Source organism: Gossypium raimondii, chromosome 5, assembly GCF_025698545.1.
Source record: "Gossypium raimondii isolate GPD5lz chromosome 5, ASM2569854v1, whole genome shotgun sequence".
NCBI lineage: Eukaryota > Viridiplantae > Streptophyta > Magnoliopsida > Malvales > Malvaceae > Gossypium > Gossypium raimondii.
The window spans coordinates 17926395-17952261 of record NC_068569.1 but is presented as its reverse complement, the minus strand read 5'-3'; the positions used below and the strand labels follow the sequence as shown (position 1 = coordinate 17952261).

Sequence of the window (25867 nt, the reverse complement as noted above, 5' to 3'; positions counted from 1 at the left end):
ACCGTTTAAAAACAAAATAAAAATTCTTAACATATATGCAATCCCACCAAATTAATTATTGAATTATTTTCATTTGCACTAAGAATGTATTTGAATAAATGAATAAATTATATGTATACAATAGTCAACTAAATTTAAAATTATAGTAAAAATTAAAATACTATTATTTAAAATAATTTTATATCATAGTTGTGGATATTTATATAGATTTTTGTATTTTTATAAATTAATAAATTTATATATAGTTAACTTAAATCTAATTTAAATTTTGAATTTAAATTTAATTCATAATTTAAAATTTTAAATAAAATTTAAATTTAATTCATAATTATGATTTTAATTTTTAAATATCTGATAATAAAATTTTAAATATTAAGATAAATAATATTTATCTTAAAGATAATATTTAATATTTAATATAAATATTATTTAATGTTAATACAAATATTATTTATCTTTATTGTAATTAAATATTATTTATCTTTACGATCATTTTATATTATATTTTTAAATTAAAAATTAAAAAATATTTTTAAGGATAAATAATTAAGTGGATATTATCCATGTATATTTAATAAATATATGTGCATTTATATAGATTTTATTGATTAAAATGATTAAATATACCTGCATATATATATATATATTAATCAATAGTTGATATTATATGTGTATTTAGGGTATATTATTGTGAATTTATACTTATTACATTTTTGAGTATATATTCAATATAAATAATACCTGAATAATATACGGGTAAATATATGTAATATCTAACTAAAATACATTGTGTACATATTTATACACATGTATATTAATATAAATATACCCAAAAAATATTGTGCATTTAATTATTTATTAAAATAGTAAAATGATTAAAAACATGTTAATATTTATGAAGTTGTATCTATTAAAATAAAATATCTATGCAATTTTATTATAATATGCTATATATATATATATATATATATATATATAAATTCATGCATATTTATGGAGTTTTTCTACAAACTCATATCTAATAGTCTAAATTATAAAACAAAAGAACAATGTACTTCTTAGCCACTTTTATGTGCGCCATTGACTTTGAGAGCTTCAAAAAAGAAGTAATTCAAGCGTGGCTCGATGTGAATCAAATGATGCTCTAGATTATCATTATATTAGGAGTCCATCACAACTCGATGGAGCACATTATTATCGCCGTCTCCATTTTTTTGTACTCAACCTCAGAGTTGTCTTCACCTGAGAACATTCATCGAAATTTAGAGTTTAAGGTTTTCATGAGGTGTAATTTTGATTGATATTTTTATTGATATTTTGCTTGAAATTGGTATTTTTCTAAACAATTATATGTATCTCCTTTATTTTTCTCATATGTTCCTTTTTATAGAATTTTTTTTTACAGTTTTAAATCATTCATAACTCTTATTTCTTCGTGTTTAAAATTTAAAATTAAAATTACCCATTATTTAGTATTCTACTACTCTTTTTTCTTAATTGAAGAAATAATTGGAAAATAAAACAGCAAGTACAAAATGATTAATAACCCCAGTAGAGACTGGTACAATTCAATTCAACATTCTGTTCGTTTGTGTTTGATTGTGTCATAGCTCTATAATTAATTCGAATTAGGTTTATCGTTGGATGAACTGCATTGCTGATATTGACTCCAAAAAAGAAACGGTAGGTACAGCTAGTCTGTTCAATTTATTTAATTTATTTTTAATTTTTAGAAAATGCATAGTTCACTTATGATAATTGAATTAAAATTATTTAGATAATTTGTTGTTTAGATAATATTTAGATAACTTTATTAAAATATATTAACGACTTAGATTATTTAGGTCATTTATAGTTTGTTAATATGTTATTTAGGTATGTTAATTTTAAATAAATTATTCATGATTGTACAAAATATATAATAAAACAAAAATATTAAAATGTTATATATAATTAATATTTATAATTAAAATAAATTAAGTTTATGATTTAATTTAATTATTAAAATTATTAAATAAATTATTAATTAGACGTCAATATTATTAATATAATATATTTAATACAAGTGCAATATTATAAACAATATTATGTTATATTTAATACCCTATTGTTAATATATTAAATATGTTATTATATTATATTTAAACCAAATTATTAATAATTATTAAACAATATTATACTTTTAATAATTTAAAATTTATATTTTATGATATTAAAAAATATTAATTAAACGGAATCATATTAAATTATTTTATAATTATTTTATATAATTTTAAACAATTTACATTTAATATTAAAACTTTTAATAATTTGATTTAATACCTATGCAAAGCACAATTTACAATTTGATCATTGAACTATTCAAAAGTTTTTATTCAAATAATCGAGTTGTTAAATTTGATGCTATATGGTTTTCCCAGTTCGCATTGACTGTACCAATTGAAAGTTTTATTTCTCTTTCTCTTTTACAGTTCATTCTTTTTTTTCATGAAACAACTTTAGACGTTATAAAGCTACGAACCAAAATCCAAACAATTTTTCTTCGATATTCAACATTGACTATCAAATCAACTTAGATCTAAGGTATGTTCTTTTACTTGTTGATGGGTATTGATTCACTGTACCGATTGTTAAATCGTTACTTGGAGGTCGTTGGCGAAACTTTTTTTTAAAACTTATCAATCCGTTGACTTAATAAAAACTTTGTAATAGTTCAATAACCAAACTGTAACTGTTTTCTAGTTAAATTATCAAAACAAAAATTTACCCATAATTTAGTGACTAATAATGAAATTTACCCTTTCTTTTTAACCCAAGAAAATTTGTTAATTTTTCCTTTCCCCGAAAGGAGGAAATACGGCCTAGCGTCTAATGTACTCGTAGACCCACGCGTCAGTGATCTATACGAGGGACGGCTCTTTTCTCACAAATCAAAGCAATTAAACAAATTAGTTCCGTCTCTGATTGGTACACGTGTCCGAAATCCATTTCTAAACCACTAGCGGTTTTATGCCAAAAACAGCTGGTTTTTGCTTTCACCCCCAAAAACTTTCCTTATATAGTTGGTTTTGTTTTTCCATACTAAAACTTAAAAGACCAAAAGGCAAAACGACGTCTCTGAAACTACGGTTTGTCTCCTATCCCGTTCCTCACTTCCTCTCCAAGCGTTTTTTTCAAAAATAGTTAAAAATAACCTCCATTGCATTTCTCTTAATTTTTTTTTGGTTTGCTTAATAGCTTTTCATTATTCTTCTCTCTCTTCTAATCGAACATCGAGTGTTGATTTTTCGATTTTTTCTCAAAATTTTGTTTGAATAATTAGAGAAGATTAATTGTTTGAAAGCTGCGGTGAGCTAAAGCTATGGGGAGAGGGAAAATAGTGATAAGGAGGATCGATAACTCGACGAGCAGGCAAGTAACTTTTTCGAAACGAAGGAATGGATTGCTGAAGAAAGCTAAAGAGCTCGCGATCTTGTGCGATGCTGAAGTTGGAGTAATGATTTTCTCCAGCACCGGAAAGCTCTACGATTTCGCTAGCACCAGGTTCTTTTAAGATCTCTTATTGTCGTTGATTTTTTTTTCCTACTTGATTATCATGCTAGCTAGTATTATTTGATTTTCATAGATGAGATTTGTACGTTTCTTCATAAAAAAATTGGTATATATATTTGATTAAATGTGACGGTAAAATGTTGAAAAATGATAGGGAAATTAAAATGCTAGAGTTTTTAGTTTTGATTTTATAATTTTATGATTAAAAATTTACGGATTAGTTTCACTGTGTGAATTTAGCTAGAATTTCCTTTGATTGTTCGTCTTAGATTGTATATTATTATGACTTCAGTTGAATTTGAGTTGCGAATTTGTTGAAAGTGAGCGTATATATACTTAGTTTCATAAGTGGAGTAGAATCACTGATTATAGAGATAGTAATTAATTTTACTGCTTGACTTCGAGGTTTCGATCAGTTTGCTAAAATTTCTGAGTACTAAGAAGAATTCTACTTTTTGTTTCATAAACAACTTGAGGAACTATTGGCCAAAAAAGAAAAACAACTATAGAGGAACTTAACTCATCATCTTTTTTGCATAGTCAAATTCACTTTTGAAATGTGAGTGAATATAATCCCTATAGCTTATAATTAATCATAATGCGTGGTTGAAAAACTAAAGCCAAAAAAAGTTGAATGTTAGTACTATGCCCCCTATATGACACTCTTATGAATTGAATTTCTATCAGTTAAAAATACCTTAAACATTAGTGCTATTTTCCCTCCTATTTAGACATCATATATAATCATGACAGCACCTAAAATTAGTAGGAAAAGAGAGAAAAACTATAAAAGCTTTGTAATGTAAAACTTCGAAGATTTGTCAGTGAGGATTCCAATTAAATGCAAGGGGTCCGGGCATTGCTATATATCTTATAGTTATAATTATAGAAGACATTTAGAATGATATATGTAGCTGAAGGACTTAAAGAAACCTTAGAATCTTAGGTGAAAAGGGTCAGGCTAGGGATATCTCGAACCCACATCTAGATTACTAATTGTCTTGAAAATGCATGAAGAAACAAGAAAGAAGCTTAAAAGAAAGAGAAAAAGAGTAGATGATGGTGTCAACAGTTTAAAAACAAAAGAAAAAAAAAGTATATAATGAATATTTAGTTACACCTACATCTGAAGGGATTATAAGTGAACCAAACTTTAAAAGCTCCATGCGTTTGTGCAATGAAATATTTGGGGAAACCGTTTTTTTTTGCCATGTCAAAAAAGTTAATTAGATAAGCTCGATGCATGTTGCAAAAGCAAAGCTAGGTTATACTGTCTAAAGTGTCTTATCATAAATTTTATGAAAAAAAGAAAGACATTGTATTATTGTTTGAAAACTTAAAATAAACAAGACCTTAAAAAATGATCAAGAAGATACAACTTATACCAAAATCCTAGAATTTTTATCGGAGTTTGATGTTTCAATTTATTATTGGAACAGTACACACTGGTTGGTACAATCGAAGCCAGTGTAGAATTTATTATCCCAGTGAAGCATTACTGCATAAGTTTGTTCTTAAGTCCCTCTTTAAATAGGGTTTATGAGTATGCATATAATTTAGAGCCTCAGTATATTGATCGTAGACCGGCTGGATATGATATAGTTAAGTAGCTAACAACTGGTCGCAGCAAGTTGATTAATTTATGGAGGGTGGCAGAAATGAACATATATACAGATTAACTTATAGGTATATGATAAATGTGATGATCGATAATGACACACTGATTGAGGCTGTTGCGATAATTTGATCAGTGCAAAGATAGCAAAATTAGCAAGGCCTGTGTGGTATTATGAGGTCATTATAAGCAAATGGATAGGTGTAGTAGTAATAAATTACCTGAGTTTGCTTGAAGTGAGATAACAAAAATCATGTCTAGAAGGGAATTCTCAAAAAGAAAGGAGGAGCAAAAGAGGGTGATTTAAATCATAAAGACTAGAAGGCCAATAAAAGACAAGAAAAGATAATGCAAGTTATTGAAACTCTAATTAGGAATGAGATAATTAAATTTATTTCCTTAATTGGACTGCTGTTTATTTTTATTTATTTATTTTCTATATCAGTACATTCTTTTGCTTTTATAATTCGTTTTGAAATTTTCAAGTATTTGCCTGCTCTTAATCTTCTAAGTAACATTTTGAGGAGGCTCTCTACTAGTGCCTTCTTTACCTATAGACTGCTCCTCATGAAAATCGTACCCTAAATTGATAAGGGAAAAAAAAATGCTTTTCTCTTATCAACTGAACTAACTTCCTTAATCGTCTTTCTATTTTATGATTACATAGGTAGTGAAGTATTTTTAACTTGAATTTCATAGGAATTTTTGGCTATTTCAGCTTATAAGCCCCAATTTAATTAATCGAAGATATAATAAATAAAAGCAATCAATACACCGAAATCAACATAAAAAATTTGATAATTGTGATACTCAGAAAGTTATCAGAAAATCCAAAAAGTTAGCAAGGAAAACAACTGACAATTGAAACTACAAAACCAAACAAAAAACAAACATTTGAAACTCCCATTTTGTAGATAAAAACTATATATGAAAATAAATAATAATTTTATTAGAAATTGATAATAATATTTATACCATAAAAATAATATTGAAATATAATGCTTTTAATGGTTTTAAAAGAATGAAACACTTGTTATTAAAAAAACAATTAAACACTTATTAAGAAACCTACTTAAATACCTTTCAAAAAAAAAACCTACTTAAATAAAATATCTGAAACCTATATGATTACTTGGACCTTTGTAAACATAACACATTATGATATCCTATAAATAGTAAGAAACTTAAAAGGAAAAAACAAAAACTTCTTAAATATGTTTTAGGTACAACATTACACTATTATTTCTTTTCACCTTTTCAATCATTAGCGATAACTTTTCAAATTCATTTACTCTCTCCATTAGTTTGTCGGAGGAAATCAAGATTCAAGACAAGGCTGATCAATTCTCTAAAACTTTTTAGAGAACAACAGTATTTGATAAATAAACGAAGGAAAAGAGGGAAAAGAATCCAAGACAAACTAATCTACAGATTGAACTGTATCTTAATTATCATAGGGTTTTGTAGATATATAAGATAAGATTAATCTAGGAAAAATGAATCGTCCGAACCCAGGGTGGAGAGAGCTGCACCAAGGTGGTCAGTCTTGTTCGTTATTAATAAGCATCTAATGAAGAAAACACTGAACAACATGCTTCTTCAGAAAAAACAAAAAAGAAAGAAGGATCAGAGGGTAGACATTCCAACCGGATCTCCAGAAATTTGATAATATTTCAAAGAGTAAAAACACTGGTTCCTTCCTTTTTCTTTCCAATAAAATGTTATAAATCAAAGGAACCTTATTATAACAATATGATAATTTTAACCACAATATGAAAAATAAGTGAAATATAATTAAAAATGATGAAACAAAAATACAAAACACAATATAAATACATGAATGTGTCAAATTTTATATAATATATAATGCTTTGCAACACAAACATACGAATATGTAAATGTAATTATCCCTTTAACTTTATTTTGATCTAAAATTTCTTTAAAGAGTGCAGAATGAATCATGTTATATTCAGAACTGAGTTCTGTATTATAGTTAAGTTAGGGCTTCATTTTGTTTTCATCGTCTTAGGTAGTAGCACTGTAATGGGCACTTACGAAGAGGTAACAACTAATCATCTTTCTTCGCCTAAGATGTTTTAATTATGAATGAAGGAAATTTATTATAGAAAAACGGAAATCTTGCGTGATTCTTTTAAACAGACAATAGCTTAACATTTGCATAAACTAATATTGCAGATTAATTTAAGATTCCTATGAAATTTAATATTTGAAAGAAATCAATCTTATAATCATATAAAACGTTAAGAGATTCTTAACTATACAATTTAAATACTATATTATTATATTACCCATAGATAAATTTGGCTGACATCGACGGGTTTCAAACACATTCACCACTTGTTCTTTTGTTTTTTAAATCTTGTCAGAGTAAGTCCTCTCTTTAGCCATTCTTTATTAATTCTTTTTAGAGGAACAAGAAAAAGCTGTTGGGGTTTTCCCTATATATGATTTTCTTGGATATCATGGTTGAAATTTAAAAAGCCAGTCATTGGCAAGTACAAAGGTTTTAAGCATTTAGCTGGTGAACTACTGCCAACCTAACTTTATTACGTCAAAATTTTCGACATTGGATTTTTATTTATGAAAAAGAATTGCAAAAATAGGTCCATTGATGATATGCTAGGAAAAATCTTTTTTATAGTTTGTTCTTTCTTTCTTTACAAGAAAAGAATGTATAAAATTTTGCTTCATATAATTTTATGTAAGATTCTAATTGCTAAGCAACTTTAATCTCTTGATTATTTAAAATAAGATATTTGTACGTAGCTGCAATCTAAAGATATCTAAATTTTAACAAGTCGTTACTTGATATCTAATCTACTTTGTTAAGTTTATTATCCTCAACCAATAGATTATGCGATATGTATTAAAAATCAATTAAATTACAATGTGTATTAAGGAAATGATTGTATAAAATAAAGACGTCACATCTTGTATTCTTTACCAATTATTTAATATTATTTCAACAATATTTTTCATGTTATTGACATATTATTTTAATAATTTTTTAAAATTAAACCTTGAACGAGGGTCCCTACCAACCCACTTAGTTACGCCTCTGAATTGAACCAACAAATTTTAAGTTTTGTTTTGGTGTAAATTTTAATAGGTACCGGTCATGTTGATACTTATCAATTGATTTTGCCCCTATCATTGAAAAAATTAATTTTTTATTTTTCTTTTGGGTTTATCGAATGATAGACTATTACATACTTAATATCGAATATTTTATTGTTTAATATATGAAATTATACTTTTTTACCTGTTTATTCTGGATTCATTTAATGGTGAATTGTATTCGTGAAATTTATTAAAGAGTATATATATTTGATACAATGTTTAAAATTATTTATAAGTTATAACTTCTTTTAACTCTTAAACCCACATTTTGTACTGACAACATTTTATAATTATGAGTATTTTATATTTAAGATTTATTTAAGTTAACTCTTTAATATTTGTAAAAATTATATATATCAAATATTTTTAAAATAATAATACGTTCAAAATAGAACGCCGAAATAAGTTAGTACTCGAAATAAGTTGGTACTCGTATATAACAAGACCAGCAAAGAGCAAGAAGAATTATTGAATCCTGATTAAAATGAAAATATATATATATATATACTGATTCATTTACAAAAATTAATAATTTAACTTAAAAAATTTAATACAAAAAACTTAATTTTAACATAAGAATATAAAATTTTATCTCAATTTCCGTAAAACAAAATTCTTTATTTTATCCTTACCATCAAGTTTCAATCATGCAACAGTAAGATTGATGCTAATTTATGATGGCGAAAAATAAGCATAAAGATCCCTTGCTCTAGGTTTTATTAAAAGATTTTGATTCAATTTAATTTTTATTTAAAAAATTCTATATTATATATTAATCGTTTCTGTTCCTTCACTAAGAAATCGGTTTTACTACTTCGTTTCTTCTGAAAATTTTCTATTAAAAATCTCAATACGTCTTTTTAATAAAAAATGATTTCATTAATGGCAAAGAAAGTTTTAAAATCAAACGTAGGTAAGCTTTATTAACTTAATGGTTGCTTTAGTTCTATGTAAAAATATTAAATACTTCAACTTGTGGTCTCGTATTATAAATACTTCAACTTCTATTAAATGCTTGAGTTCCAAGAAAAGAAAAGTTTCACTTTTAATTGTCTTTTAAGAAAAATTATTTGTTCGTTGCAGTAAAAGTTAAACAACTCCATAAAGGGTAAAATATTGTCGTGTCTTTAGGGTATATTAAAAGATAATTATTATGTGTACCAATAATTGAGATTTTTAACTTCATTTGAAAAATTGATAATATACTTAAGTTATATTTAAAAATTTAAAAAGTATAAATAAAATATGACAATTTTTAATTTCACTTTAAAGGTTAAAATTTCATTATTAATATATTAAATGATAATTCATAATAAAAATAAAATAAATCAAATAGGTGTTTTCAAACTAGACTAGTAGTCGAATCGGTATTGATTCGTCGGTCCAATCAATTAAATTAGTCCCATTAAAAAATATTAAAATTTTTAAAAAATAAAAATAAAAATAAAAGCTCGATTCAACCGTCGATTCAATCGATTCGTATTGATTTCCAATTTAGTTAATTCAAAGTCATTTTCCAAATTGGTACCGCGACAGATTCTTGGTCTAATCGGTTAATCGATTGGTGTAGTCTAATCCAATTCAAATATTTCAAGTAAAGTTAAAAAACTCCATTAATAATGGATAAAATAACAACTCTAGCTGTTAATTTTTTTCTGAGAGTACTAATTATTTGAGTGAAAAAGTGTGGAAGCTACTTTCTAACTTTTACAAGTTACTAAAGTGTACAATGAGGGACTAAGTTTGTTATATTTTAGAATGCTATATGTAATAAAACTCCTTTACACAGTTATTATTATCAAAAGGGTGTATATTGTCTCAAGAGAGAAACCTAATTCACGCTCCCAATCTTCATCTTATATTAACTATCAAATTTGTGATAGTTTGACGGCAAAAAAATTGATCTTAAACACTTGTCTAAAAGAATTTTTATGCAACGTTCAATAACTTTAGCATCATATTTGAATACAAGATTAATAAGTAGTTTGCCTCAAAATTTAACTAAAAGTACTTAAATTGGTTCTTAATTTTTTTTACCTAGTTGATACTTAACATTGCATTCTGTCACTCAGGTTGATACTTTCTCACTAATACTGTTAGTTTTGTGTTGATGTGGCATTGATGGCCAATTCTATAGTGACATGTGATAGCCTTTTAGTATAACACTTGGTGAACATAAATTAAAAAATTAAAAATATTTTATAAGTATAAATTAATTTAAAAAATTATAATTTTTGAACAAGTTTAAGTGGCAAACTACATATTAACCTTTAAAAAATTAATGTTGCTAAGAAATTGAGACAATGTGTGTGATGGAGTACAAGTTTAGGTAATACAAAAAAAAATTCAAATACTAACCAAGTACCTTTGGATAAGTTCAAGAAATAAACTACATATTAACCCTTAAATAAATATTAGTAAAAATCTAAAAGAAAATGAAGAAAAGTTGAGTAATAAAAAGTGTATCTTATTTGTATAATTAAATTTAGTGAGGTAATAACCATTAGCATAAATGGTATGACATCCCACATATGATCTGGTTGTTGAATTCAAATACATGATGTTGCATTGCGTTGTAGAGCAACTCAATTCATTATATTGACTTGAGAAAATGTAGCACAATCACCATTTTTCTTGCAATACTAAAGTTACGCATTAATTTTAATTAAAACATTACATACATAGTGTTTTGGGATCATATGGGTCTTATTCAATGTTAGGATTCAAATCTAATCTTAAAATATCAAAGTTGAATAAAATGTTTCGAGACAGTTAAGTCATGTCCCAAGATAAGCTTCCCTTACTTATTTTTGCTTCCAAGTTAAAAAGTCTCAAGACTTGACCTCTTACGTATCGAGACATGGCTTCCCTATTTCAAACCTTTAGGTTTATTATCTCGAGACATGAAATATTACAATTCTAATTTAGTTTTTATATTTACTTGTCTTGAGATAAAAAATCACTTGATGTTTTGTGTTATATATATATATTTAGTGTTATCGTCTCCCTATGTTTTTGCTTACAAAGTTTGGTGAATCCCTTCGGGTCGGAGGCTCGTAAGCTTCTTAGTGAAGGGATTCATGCCCATTTTCGAGATTCCATCGTTAATGGTTGAAACCGCTATGAGGTGTTGTTCCCTCTTAGGCCTTCACGTTTGAACCAATTGGGAGACTTGTTTTATGTGGTGTCTAGCTTGGGTCTTGTTTATAATTGATTTAGGATATGTCTCATCGTCTAAGTTTATATGTTTTCTCTATGTTCTCAAACGAAATGTAAATTTTGACAAAAAAAATATTTTTCCTCTAATTCAACTGTTCATAATATTTTAAAGAATTTGAGCCATTCATTTAATACATATTTTAAACTTGAAAACAACCATTCATTTAATACATATTTTAAACTTGAAAAACAAGTTTCAAGAAATCAAAAATTTATTTTAAAATAAACTTTATATTTAGTCACTTATGTTTGTTTAAAATTACATTTTGATCGTCAAATTTTAAAATTAATGATCACCAGCATATCATCAATTTATCACATTAATTCTTATTAAGAGGTAATGACAAGCTGATGTGGCATATTAATATTATATCAAATGATATTTTAGGTCAAATTTAATTCCTTCTTTTCCTCTTCTTTCTTTATTTTCCTCTTCTTTTTATCCTTTTTTCACTCTTCTCCAAATTAAGGTTAGAACTCTTTTTGCAGTTATTTGTTAATCAACAAATTAAGGTAACTTTATGTGAGGATTTTGGTTTTTGTGGGACACCAAACAAAGTCCCAGAATAGCACCCACTGAATGACTATTCTAAACAAATTCTGAATAAATCTAAAATTTTCATTTCGAAAATAGCCTTAACAAAAAAGAAAACAAACAAAAGCAAAAATCTCAACACCAAAGCAACAAAAATATAATAACGAACCAAAAAAATGAAGAATCTAAGAAGAGGATAGAGGTTTATTTTTTAGAGCAAATTGTTTTAGAGAGTTTTGGGATTTCATTAAGGCTTAGAGTAAGTAGTCAAAGAAAAATAAAACAACACAAAGAGTTAAAAGGTGGTGAATCCCAATGAGGTGAAAAATTGTAACATTTTTTGCAAATCTATACTTATTTTGAAGGGGTTAAAGAAAAATTAATTAGAAATGTAAAAGTTATAATATGCAATAAGATCATATATATTTGTAAAATGAAAATTAAATCATGTATTTTATTTTTAGAAATTTAATTTTGATTTTTAAATTTTAAAATTCAAGTCCAATAGGTAACTATTAAAATCATTTTGTTAAATTTAAGTTCATTACAATGTCATGTTTTAATTCCATTATTATAATGTGATTTTTTTTATATTTCAAAATGTCAATATCAACAACTTTAACAAAAAGATTTAACATGATTAACAATTTAATCTAAATTTTGAAATTTAAAAGATAAAATTTAAATTCTAAATTTATGAAAAGTGTAAGTGCAAAAGCTTAACCAAATATAAAAGGACGAGGTCAAAAAGAATAAAAGCTAAAATTTGGAATGATTTTGGATTTGGAAGGTGGCGATCCACCGTCACCTACAACATAAGACGATGGTTGAGATCTGGACAAGATTGGCTTTTGGGGTTTTGTTTTTCAAATGAAGAACATGATAGATGTGGGTGATGAGACGGAAAAATGAGAAACTGTTGGGTTTTTATAAAAGTATTTCTATATATTAAATATAATATTATAATAAAAAGAAATTAAATATATAATTTATATTATAAAATATAATACATTATTTAACATGAATGAAATATATATTTAATATTTATAATATCATCTTAAGATAAGAAAAAATAAAAATTACTTTTTGAAAGAATGATGTAGTTTAGTATATAACAATGCGCCCCCCCCCCCCCCCAAAAAAAAATTAGATTCAAAGTTAAGATTTCAAACAAGCCAAACGATGAAGTCAGCCATGACTAATCTAATGCACAACTTTAGTAGGCTCGAAAGACTAACCAAGCTTTCAAATTTTAATATTATATTTTTCATTTTTATTATACTAAATAATCTTTATACTAACTCATACACAAATAACCAAGTTTGAAGTTAAACGTAGGAAATTCGGTACATCTTTTACCAGGTAAACATGTCCTTGAACTGTTGGATCTTTATCGAATCAAACTTGAATTTTAAAAATAAAATAAAAATAAAACTGGCTCTAGCTTGAGCTTGGATTGGCTTGTTTATATCCGTACTCTTGACTGCATGAGTTTTAAATGTTTTCATCCTCTATCATTGTGAGTAATCCAACCATTTCTGAACTTAAAAGTTTTTACCAAAATGGCACTATTACCTATATAGGAGCAAAGGATTCTTGGAACAAGAAAACCTCAGTGCAGGTCCGAATGCCAAAACTTCTGATGAAGATTTGCTTGTACTGAAAGCACAACTATGGGGTAGGCTTCTGGAAAATATTACATTAAAAGTGATACTAACATATATTACCATGCACATGGATGAGTTTGGGATCAAATAACAAATGTGATGACAAAAAGTTCAACATGATGTTATAGCAGCTTAAAAACTTTAACAATAATTCGAGTATACTTTTTTGGGACAGATATCCCATCCAATACTCACCCCCAAGTCTGGGTGACATAGAAATATGCATATGTTGCAATCATGAAGTCCAAGTGTAAAACCCTACCCTAAAGCCTAAAATGGAGAGTTAAAGCATAACAATAGGATCAATGATCTTTTCTCAAATATTGACTTCTTCAATAACTAGATTCATAAACAAAGTTACGAGGGAAATGCAAGGTGGCAAAGTAGAGATTAAAAGAATGCAGCCTCTGTAGTTCTAATGTTATAGTTGAACAGCCAAGTACAAGATTAAATAAAGCAAGCATGAAAGAGAACAACACTCAGACCAGTTGAGAGATAACTTTCATATTCAACAAAAACGGGAACTTACTTCTTAAGATTGAAACTTCAGTTGTTCAGCAGCTGGTATGTCTTTCTGGAAGGGAGCTATGGTTGACTAATATAATTACAAAATTGTCAGATGATATCAATTTTATATAAAAGGAAGATAACAAAAGCAGTGAAGTTGACTGAAGATATCGTCATACTTCCCAGAGCCCATGTGTGGTGATTTTGGATGTTATGTGTTATCATTTTGTCTGTTTTCCTTCTCTCTTTCAAGCCTTTAGAAATAACGGATTTTCTGATGCAAGTCGAATCTATTTTTGCCAGCATGAAATCAGTAATCGAGCGATACAACAAAACAAAGGAGGAACATCAACAACCGGAGAATCCAACCTCTGAAGTCAAGGTATTCTTCGGTACTGAAATCTTCAAATTTATTGTATTTTACCTTCAGAGCACGCCGAATGCATAATTTAATAAATTAGTGAGTCTGCATGCTTTTAGCTTCTACTGGAAAAGAAGGTAAGATTGAAAGGTTGAATAAATTTCCACTTCATGCCACCAAACGTTAACAAGCATACCTTGATATGTGATGTGCAAAGTTCAATATTCCCAACTTTACTTACACTGTTTTCACTGAACAAGTAGAGCAACATAGCAGTTTTTTTTTTTTCTTTTCCAGGTTTGCGGTGGGTATAAGATGCTGACACTAAATGCATGCAAAATTTATAGCTAGACATTACGTTCAGGTCTAGACTTTATGCAATCATAGACCAAAAGTCGGCAGCACCAGTGCCTAAAAGATAATAATTGATTTGAATGCATACCATTAACTCCTCTTGTGAGTGGTGGAATAAGAGAATGATTAATTGCATGCATAGGCTAAATTGCGATGCTAGGGCTGTGTCTTTCTTATAGCTACAGGGTTTTGGAAAGAGAACCAATAGGATATAAATGGAAGACATCAAGGAAATGAAACAAGGCCCATGGTAAAAATCAGCTAAATATGGTTCTAGGAAGCAAATTATTAGCTTCAGGTGAGACCAGGGGCATCAAATAGGAATCAGTTTGAATAATCCAACATTCTAAGACCTTTTTCACAGTAAGGCTAGGCAACATAAAAAATTAATTTCTGTTCATGCTTCCCATCAAATTATACCAGAATTATTTTAAAACTAAGCTCTGCTCTCTTCAAATCTATGTTAAGATTTAACTAAACCTTTGTTGGTCATTATACCCACCAAAATACTCTTTTCTTCTGAGGTTGGGACTTTTAATTTCTAGAAGACAGGCAATCTCATCATAAACCTCAGGAAACAGCTGCCAAAAGATAAATACTATATTCAAATGATACACCATGGGTACAACTAGCAAGTGACTTTTTGAAACTAATAAAAAGGAAATACTATGGTGAGATGATGTCTAGAAACTCTACAAGTGTAGGACATACTTTTAGCTCAGCGAAAGAGAATTTATTTTAAAATTAAAAAAAAAAAGGTCCAGACCAAGCATAGATAATTGAACAGTTTGAGCAGGTCTTAATTCTGACCAGTAAGATTCCAATGAGAGGATTTGTGGTAAAATCATCCACTAGTCTTCATGTTGTCTATAGTTCTTAGTAATATGCTGAACTTACATGTTTTATGTTTATGTTTAGTAGCCCAGATTCCTACCACAAATTGCTACATGGAGTCATCACAGAAGGATCTTTTTGAGGCTTGGTGGGTAGAAGATCAATATACTGTATGCATATAATACTGGAACAAGGCAACACCTTACATAAATGTAGTGCAATAGAGTGTGAAAAGCATATAACTGATCCTGTCTCATAGTGATGCCATTCAACCTGCAAAAGTTACTAACATTGCATTTAGCTATCTAAGGTTCCTATGTAAACAGAAGAATATTTTCTTAATTTAGAAAGCCATTGTCGATAGGAAATTTACTCTGCACCTATCTTACTCTTTGAAGATTGGAGTAGATGATGAAGCCTTGAACTCTCCCATACAAGCTTGTCCATGAAAAATTATTGTACTTCACCATGGTGAAATCTCCAGTACAAGAGTTGACAGTAGTAAAGCCTATTTTATCTTCCCCTCAAGTTTAGATCTCACAATTTTCTTGAGAAGATATATCTTCATCTCTTTTATGTATCAAAAAATGCATAAGCTTAATCCAATAATTCATATCAACAAACAGCTCCAAATCAACAGCATACTCCAAGGGTAAATATATCTTGTATTTCTTGAATCTAGATCAAATCCAGAGACTCATCCATGATCTATCTACTTTCACATTCATATCTCCATCTCGTTTATGCCTTTAAACATTTTACTGCTTCTAGATCAATCCAGAGACTCATCTATGATCTATCTACTTTTGCATTCATTTTTCCATCTCTTTTATATGCCTTAAAACTTTTTACCAGTGATATAAGCCAAAAGCATTCTCTAATCTCCAAATAGAAGCTCTATTACTTCAAGAACAATTTTTGCAATTTGCAATTTCTACAATAAACAGCATCTGTCAGACTCTCAGTTGATATAAATTTCCCATGGGATTTTGAAAAGCTGGCCCTAACAGCCTAATTTTACTAGCTAAGTTGCTTGATAAGGATTCAAAAAATGAATCAAGCATCCAGAGAAAGAACTAAGTAGCTGATAGTGTGCATAACTTTGACAAGTACACCAAGGACATGATAAGTGACTTATCATCCAAATAATTAAACTATCAAAATCCTGGTTTGACTAACTCATTAATTTAATACATAACACAACTTCCTTTACAAGATTTAAAAAAGAATCTAGCAAGAGCCTTGGACCTAAATGTGTTTGATTCTTTTGTGAATTACCTTACATCTATAGCAGTGTCAGGTCTATAAATATGCATTGTTATGGTAATGTTTCATTGTTGAATTTATTAATATGCACATTCAAACTTTGAGCAATAAATTCTGTGACTGAATCGTACCATTGTATCAACAACTGCAAAATCTTATTTTTCAGTTATGGCAAAGGGAGGCAGCAGTTCTTAGACAACAACTGCAAAACCTGCAAGAAAATCACAGGTATTTTAATTTTTATACCATATAAATCACTATATCAAACGTGAATAAGAGTACATTAAGCCAAAAATGCAGAATCAGAAACCAATTTTACATTATGCAATCTGCAGTACACAAAAAATATGCCCATGATTCAATTCAACATAGACAGTCTCCTGCGTTTCAACCAATTACATGAATAGCAAAATAGCTTTCTCCTTCAACCTGTTGTAACTCTGTTCCAGCCTTTTATGATGCAATTATGCTTAGGAGGGTTCTATCCTTTATGCTATGGTTCATATCTTTGAAGATCAGATTGAATGAATCAATTGTTCTTCAATAACATACAGACTGATGGTCCTAGACATAAACTTCTGTTCTAAAAAAGGCAGATCTATATCTAACCTTAAAGCATTGAATGCACCAACAGTAAAAATGGCCCCAATAATAGACAAGAAATAAAAGGTCCATTGCATCTCCTGTGTATGCCTATGAAAAGCTTTATTGTCTACGAAACAAATCCTGTTTACTGAAATTATGCTCCTGCACGTCAAAACAGGCAAATGATGGGTGAGGAACTTTCTGGATTGACCGTAAAAGATTTACAGAAATTGGAGAGCCAGTTGGAAATGAGCCTTCGTGGTGTCCGTATGAAGAAGGTTTGAAAATTCTATTTCCATGTCACGTCAGTTTTTAAGTTCAAAATAGCATGCCAAATAAAGCAAACGCCGTTTGGTAACATTTCCTCCACTGCTGTAGGACCAAATGTTAATGGATGAAATTCAAGAACTGACCAGAAAGGTAACCCCTGAAATGATACATTCAACTACTTACTATCATACTGAATTAGCTCAAAGTGCCTAAATTGCATTGTCTTGTTGCAGGGTAATCTCATTCATCAAGAAAATGTGGAACTCTATAAGAAGGTAAACCTAATTCGTCAAGAAAACACAGAATTATATAAGAAGGTATAAATTTGAATGACTCATAACAATATAAATTATCCTAGAGATATTAAAAAGATTCGGCCATTAACATTTGTCATCTATGAGATGTCTAAAAACCAACCTTAACAGAAAAGTTTCTCATCCAGGTTTACGGAACAAGGGATGTCAATGGTGCAAACAAAGAATTGGTAGTCACAAATGGTCAAAGCATTGGGGAGGACGTACATGTGCCTGTCCAGCTCCAGCTAAGCCAGCCACAGCAGCAAAACTATGAAACACCAACAAGAGCTACAAAATTGGGGTATATATTCCTTCATACAGTAAATGAATCTTATTAAAAAACCAATTACTTTGCCACAAACTGATCTCCAGCTTTTTGCATGGTAACCCAGCAGATTGCAATTGCATTAGCAAAAGAAGATGCATTAAAGTGGGCTTGGATGTCACTCAATTTGTATCAACAAATAGCTCCTGGTTCCAAAAGTTATGCCTCTCATAGTAAGATGTTTTATGTTAAAACCATTGATCATTCAGCCAAAAGAAAAATTGGTTTGAAAATGATTAAACAAATGAAATTTAGCATGAGTGTGATGATAAAAAAAAGCAGCTAGTTATGTAAAGATAAATTAAGTGTAATAAAGAAATATAATATGAAGGAGAAACGGACAATATAGTACCTTTTTTTTCCCAGTTTTAAAGATAACTCCAATGGAGACCACAACTAACACTTATTTAAGTTGATTTAACATGAAAAATCTTAATATAGTTATGTCATGGCACTTAAATGATAGCAACAAGGTGCTTCAGAAAGATATTAATATTTACATAGGTGAAGCTACAAACAATTGAACTATAGAAGCATCTGCAGCACAACACTTAAAAGACTCTCCATAGTTTTAGTGCAACTCAAATTTCTAAAATAAACTGATGCCATTATCTGCAATACATAAAGAATGGTTCATATAACTGTCTGAGAACACCAATTCAGGGTACCCAAAGAAAATACCATTGTTACAATGCAAACAAGACTATATGACAGAAGGTGAAACCAAGTTTCTTCAGTATTTTATACATACCATGATTTGATAATATGAGCGATATTAAGAAACATAAACATATATAAATAGGATGAGTGAAATTTCAAAATAAGAAAACGATAGGGTAATGTTTCTATTTTACTGCTCGAATAGAAGATGCATTAACAAAGGCAGCTGGCAGAATTACCTGCTAAAATGATGGGCCTTAAAAGTAACTAAGGCTGCATTTAATGTCAGCAACTGTCAGAACATAGCACAGAAAAATTGAACAGCATACAAGCCTCAAAAGGTACACAACCCAATACTATCTAGATATGTCATAAAAAATAGAGTTAGCATAACAAGGGGCAGTATATTTAACAAGGAATTATAAGCATATTCTGCAATAACTCCGCCTGTGGAAACACTAAATATTTGTGAAACAGCCGGTCCCAAGCCCGGATAAAGGAGGAGGGTTGCAACATGTCGAAAACAAAACACTCAAACAATTATGCACTATCAAAATAACCTAACTTTGATCAGTAAAATAAAGGCAAGTATAGCAAGATCAAAATAGAGCTTAATATGTGCCTTGCAGATTAAGTTTAGCTATATTCTACAGTAGATCCAAAGTACCTATTCATCAAGAAATAGTACCCAGCCTGGATACATATCTAACATATACCTTAGAATTCCATTGGGAACATGAAAATTAGACGCAAAGAAATCCAAGCTATTCATCATGAAACTTAACATAGTAAAAAGACAGGAAGTTAATGGGAGAAAAAACCAAAGAAATAAATTCATACCTAACATTAACGTACAAGAAAAAAAAGGAAACATTAATTACCTGATCATCACCCTTTCGCAAAGGCTTGATGAACCCATAAACATGAACTAGTAGGACTAGTCTTAAAGCAGCAGAATAATTTTCCAACATATAGAGATAAAACTAATCACCATAAAAAATTTATGAGATTCTATAATTTCGTCACTGTAAATTCTTCCCTTCCTCCAAAATTCCAACACTTATGATGAGACATGTTTTCTGGTTCTTTGGAGGAAGGGGATAAGCATAGGGCCTGTAAAGGAAACTTGAGCACAGCTCATGCATATTGAAATTTATTACAGCTTGATATTTCTGAAACTCTATCTTTTGCAAATTAATGATTTGAAGTTGTTGCCTGCAAGACACCTATACTAAATCACAGCCATCAGAGCCATTTGAAGGTTTGACATGTTACGTATCCAGCATTCTACACTTGCCTGGAAAGTGCAGGATTCAGCTGTTGTCTGCTTAAAGAACAAATTTAGTTATTAGGATAGTCTGCATTTTTTTCAGGGAAATTAGGACACAATAATTTTTACAATCTATTGAGAATTTGTTGCCTTTCCACTACACAACTAAAGTAAGCCTTAATCTCAGACTAGCAGCTACATCAATCCTTTTGCTCGCTTCCACTCAGTTACTATGTGTTCCAAGAGATCTAGAGATGCCAAATCACATAAACATGCCTAAACAGCCACATACGTATTGACCATACAAAAGACAGGTTTATAACTTTAGCTAGAAAAAAGGGCATTACTCCATTTAGTAAACCTTTTGACCTCATCAAGTCATCTTCTCCCCATATCAGAAGGCAAAACAAGTATTTCCATATAGTAATCATAAATCTGAAGGAACTAATGTAAGGACTTAACAATAAGATGGAGAATTAATAGTTCTGCCACAAGTGTTAAAACATTTAACAAGAATCCTCAGGCATTGGTGAATAACCTAAATCCACTTCAACCTTAAGGAATTGGACAATTAGTAATAACCCGTTACCAACCTATATAGTGAATATACCCCATCGCTCTCTTTATAATCTTACTTTGCTAATTTTAACCCAAATATACTTTGTACTCATATGACAAGGCAAAATTCAATCCCCTAATCACCATTTGCCTTTAAGATAAGTGTACATTCTACTAAGAAATTGGCGTCATAATTACACATATTGTAATTCTTAACACAACATGCTGAATCTTTAAGAAATAAGTTGTGATCTTGATGAAGATGATTGTTCTTCATTTGAAACAAGGTCAGCAATTGCTTGAAAGATTGGAAACTTCAAATAAGCTAGTGTATTAAACAATGAAGAAAACTTTTGGACCAAGACTTCTTAGGAAAAGAAGAGACATGATAAAGAGTCAAGAGAAAAATCAATTATGAATCCCACAGAATTCAATTGAGGACTCACCGAAAGGCTTGTATACACGCTGTTAACTGAATTCTGTTAGCGTTGGTTGGAATATAAGCACTTTAACTAAAAATAATAGTTGAACCTTTTAACTATTACAGTTTTATTTTCTTTATAAGAATAATCGAACATCAATTATATTTAACAATTTCTAAAATGTTTAGCAGATTCAAAATATATATATATACAGGCGCAAACAAAACAAATGCCTGCATATCTAACAAAAAGCAATGGAAAGTAAAAAAAAAATTTAATAGTTATCATATGTGCTACCTTTTAAAAGAAAATAACAACGAATTTCTTTCTTTCCCTTCAATAAGAATAAAAAAGAATATAAAAGTAAGATGGGCTATTGTCTAAACATTGTATATTATTATGCCGAGTATGATCTTAACATGTATTATTGGAGCCAAATAACAGTTTAAAGAACCTGATAGAGGTAGATGTCATTTAAAGTCTATGGCAACAATGTTTAGCTGCTACCGAGTAGTACTCTGCTAATAACCATACTGATTATTGATAATATAAATCCTCTAGTGCTGCTATCTCTACCTTACAAGATCAGCACATTGTAGATTAATCTAAACTCTAACAACTTAATCGGAAGGAGATGAGAATGAAAGAGATACAACTATACGTCTCCTACTGGTTATGTAGAACATAGCAAATACCACTTACACTCCAACTGGAGAAATCTCTTCTTGTATCATGATATGACACTTCAATCTAGATACCAATATCATCTCAAAATTATATTGTTATAAATATGTACCACCACTGATTTGATATTACTCCAAAACTTCACTTTAGCAAATCATAACCATAAATACATACCTAACAGTTCAAACAGAAGAAGAATACTTGTTCCTATAACTATATCTAGAACTAGCAAAATTTGAAACAAACAAGAGTCTATTTCCAATAAATACCAAAGATTCAGTAATTTAAAGATATTGATAAGAATGCGAGGAAAAAGGCATAAAAGGTGCCCTCCAGCTATATATTCCGAAAATCATCACATCTTAAGATCACTTATCCAATAATGTCATTCCTCCACCCTTGTAGCAGCCAGCAAGTTTAACATTGAGTTAAAAGTTTGTGAAACTCAAGTTCCACGTAGATTTTTTTTTTTTTTTTTGTAATTATGGAGAAGAAATCTTAATAGTAATATCTAGTAAAAAATTTGAAGAATACCAGAGGGAAGGCTAACAAATAACCCATCAGCAGTTCCATTGAAGGGATGAAAGCATCTATAGAAACTATCGTTAAGAAACTCAATAACGTAGCTCAAATTGAAAACTGGTCATTAAGCACTGAAACCCACCTTCCTCCGCCTGTGCCGGCAAAACTTCCAAGGAAAATCAAATTTAGTTAGGTTAGAGTTTGGCTTTAGTAAACACACACGCAAAAAAAAAATGCTAATACAGCCAATAAAGCTAATCTACACATAAAACCTATGCATACAAAATATTGATGCACGGTACAAATCATGAACCCTATTTAAAAAGCAATTTCTAATTTTTCAACAAGTGTTTATGACCAGCATTTGTAGGTATTAAAAAAATCTAGCATGACAATAAAGACAGCCATTACCACAATATTTTATATGTTTTTTGTTTTTTTTTGTTTTTTTTGGTTCTATTGAAAGAACCATGGACTATAGTACTATGCACCTTATAATCCTTTAAAAAAGATGATTCTCCAGCAGAGAAAGCATAAAATATATTACGATTAGAAACCAAGTGGAATGTTAATATGTAAAAGGGGAAAAAAGAGAGAAGATGAAAACTGTGCGAAAACGTGAATGCTATGACATAGTTTTCGCATCTCAATGTAAAAGGGGTAATCAAATATCATTCAGTAATACAAAATTTTAAATTGAAGCTATGGTGATATAATCATACAATTGCTTTGTTAGTGACCCAATCGAAACTAAAAGAAGGCGAACCGTACTAACACACTATTAAAAAGCAAGCGAGAGATTTTTTTTTTAAAATAAAAGATATCACATATAAAAATTTTAAGAAGAGTAATAGTAAAATTTACCTGGAAGGCCAAAAAGCTAAATTGCTTTGAATAAAAAGCTCTCCTAAGTTTCTCTTAATGTAACCTGAAAATGGTCCCAAAATGTCAAGTTTCTGCAGAAATGAGTTTTAGGAAATAAAATGTAATAATGAGAAAGAAAATGCCAGCAATAGATTTTACAACAGCATTTCTACCGTAGACGTAAAACACTCGATTTCTCCAGTTCATTACCAGAAAAACTTGGAAAATATGTCAAAAACAGATTATCGTAAAAATGTTTTAAACATAAAGTACGATTCTCCTATCGCTTTCGCTTTCGATCACTTTCTCGGTAACCAAACGGATTTTAACAAAAGTAACTATAAAACAAAGTTTTGAACTGCCATCACTAACAAATTCAGAATCAAAGCAAAATAACAGTTCGCAAAAATCTAAAACTACAAATTACTCAACAGAAAAAAGAATCAGCATTCACGTTTAAAGCTGAGAATGCAACCACAAAACAAAAACAAAAACAACGATCTGATTACGAATATTTTAGGTAAACCAGAAAAAGAAACATTAAAACGAGAGAACCAGATAAATAACTAGATCTGCTTCTTTCAAAGAGACCGCGAAAATTATACCTGAAGAAGCTAGTGAAGCTGAAGAAGAGTAACACGAAGAAGGAAAAAAATATCTAAAGCAGTAGCAGATGAGAGATGGAGGGATTTAAAAAAAAAAATTTTAAAAGGTAATGTGGGGGAGAGTAAAGGAAAGGATGCCCCCACTTAATCTGGTTCTTACCTGATTAATTAAATAAAATTATTCATTAATCAAACATTTTAGGTAATTAGTTTTTTTTCTTTTATAATGATCCGCGTTTTTGGTTAAGCCACTACATGAAGGCTGCGTTCTTTATTGCGAGGGAAAGCTAAAATATTTCTTTCCCGCATAAGTAAAGAAGATAGTTAATTTTTGGAGTTAAAATTCCGGGTAAAAAAATGTTTCTCATGCAAAAGATGAGATTTAGGTATTTAAAATTTATTAAAATATTTTTATTTATATGAATTATGTTATATATTATTATTTTAATATCATTTTTATTTTTATTTTTAATAATATTTTATGTTTCACTAATTTTACGAATAATTTATATTAATTACTTAAAATATATTTAAAATTATATTTCATGTATAATTATATTAAACTATTTAAATATCATATAACTTAATTAATTTTTACTTTTCACTATTATATCTAAAATAAACTTTTAAATATTCAACCACAATTTTTGGTGACAATGATAAATACTAAAATTAACAAACTACATTTTTAATTGCACATTTTACTATTTTTTAAATTATTATTTTAAATATTTAAAAAATATTTTTCAACTGCAACAACTATTGAAAATCAACCTTAAGTTTGTAGGGCCAATATCTCCTGTTTTCACATGCCATTAATTAAATAGAAAAGGAAGGGTCTAATCAAGATTTAAAATATTCTCCTTAAAAATATTTTCTTTTTATTTTTAAATTTTAATTTTATAATGTTATTTAACTGGTTTAAATTAATAATATAATTAGTGGTTATTGTTAGATCACATAAAAATAAATCAATTGTATTCAATAAATATATTTTTTATATAAATCGAATATATTATTACTTTAAAACTACTAATAGTATTATAGAAATAAAAAATAAATTAGTAATCAAAGTATAAATTTAAAATTTAAAATTTCAGCTTAATGGGAACTAAAATCACAATTAGATTAAGAAAATTGGCTGACGTGGTTAGGTAAGCAAACCAAGGGAAGGCCGAAAAAGATGGGCAAACTAACTGGACAGGTGTCAACAAAAGACACATACAACGATGAATCGTCTATAACCATAAGAATTTTAGGCCTTACAACGTGTCCAATTAAACGAACGGGAACTTAGCACGTGTATGTTAAAGTTCCCTAAAATCTCAAAGGCTCATTTTTCTATTGACTTTCTCTTGAGTCTTGGAAAGCATCAACAAAAGAAACTTCCATTTGTATAAAAAAGTATTTATTCGAGCTTTCCGACCTGTCAGGAACACGTGTCAGGTTCTTGAGATGAGGTTCAAATGTAGGAGAATTATTTTATTGATAAAAGGCCGAAGATATTTAGGAGAAGTTCAGATATTTTGAAGGAAAGGTAGACCGTGAAAAGCTAGAGTGCTTCTTACTGTGATACTGTGGAATTATTCGCGAAGTTGGTAAGTTACTCGACTTATAAAGTAAAATTACTCATTGGAGAACGGAGAGAGTATGCAAAGTTTTCATTTGGTTATCTATATTATATCTCAATGGCTGATGGCCATGGCAATCCACGTGGCTTTGGTCCCAAAATTTTAAATTTATTATTAATATATA

At 29.0% G+C, this 25867-nt stretch overlaps 1 protein-coding gene and 1 long non-coding RNA gene across 6 annotated transcripts; one reads left to right on the top strand and one right to left on the bottom strand.

Annotated features, from left to right (window-relative positions):
* The first annotated feature begins 3083 nt into the window (after nt 1-3083).
* On the top strand, nt 3084-18871 carry LOC105769561 (MADS-box transcription factor 23). 5 transcript variants are annotated; one of them, XM_012590269.2, is made up of 8 exons: nt 3084-3128; nt 3323-3543; nt 14540-14618; nt 17218-17279; nt 17815-17914; nt 18015-18056; nt 18140-18223; nt 18349-18871. In XM_012590269.2, exons 2-8 carry the CDS (start codon nt 3362-3364, stop codon nt 18538-18540), a joined length of 741 nt encoding a protein of 246 aa, XP_012445723.1. In that variant the 5' UTR covers nt 3084-3128; nt 3323-3361; the 3' UTR covers nt 18541-18871. The 5 variants fall into 5 exon arrangements, with proteins under 5 accessions (XP_012445723.1, XP_052487147.1, XP_052487150.1 ...); XM_052631187.1 differs by having other exon boundaries at nt 3102-3128; nt 3344-3543; XM_052631190.1 differs by lacking the exon at nt 3084-3128 and having other exon boundaries at nt 3135-3543; nt 18349-18503; nt 18598-18871.
* Nucleotides 15385-18470, bottom strand: LOC105769562 (uncharacterized). The gene is made up of 3 exons (XR_008196095.1): nt 18324-18470; nt 17661-18187; nt 15385-17262 (listed from the first exon to the last, which is right to left on the bottom strand). It is a non-coding gene; the product is annotated as an uncharacterized LOC105769562 (long non-coding RNA).
* Nucleotides 18872-25867: the final 6996 nt, after the last annotated feature.

Coding starts and splice junctions, on each gene's coding strand:
- LOC105769561 (XM_012590269.2), top strand. CDS start 3,362: ATGGGGAGAGGGAAAATAGTGATAAGGAGGATCGATAACTCGACGAGC. Junction 3,544..14,539: donor TACGATTTCGCTAGCACCAG/GTTCTTTTAAGA, acceptor TATTTTTGCCAG/CATGAAATCAGTAATCGAGC. Junction 17,280..17,814: donor AACCTGCAAGAAAATCACAG/GTATTTTAATTT, acceptor ACGTCAAAACAG/GCAAATGATGGGTGAGGAAC.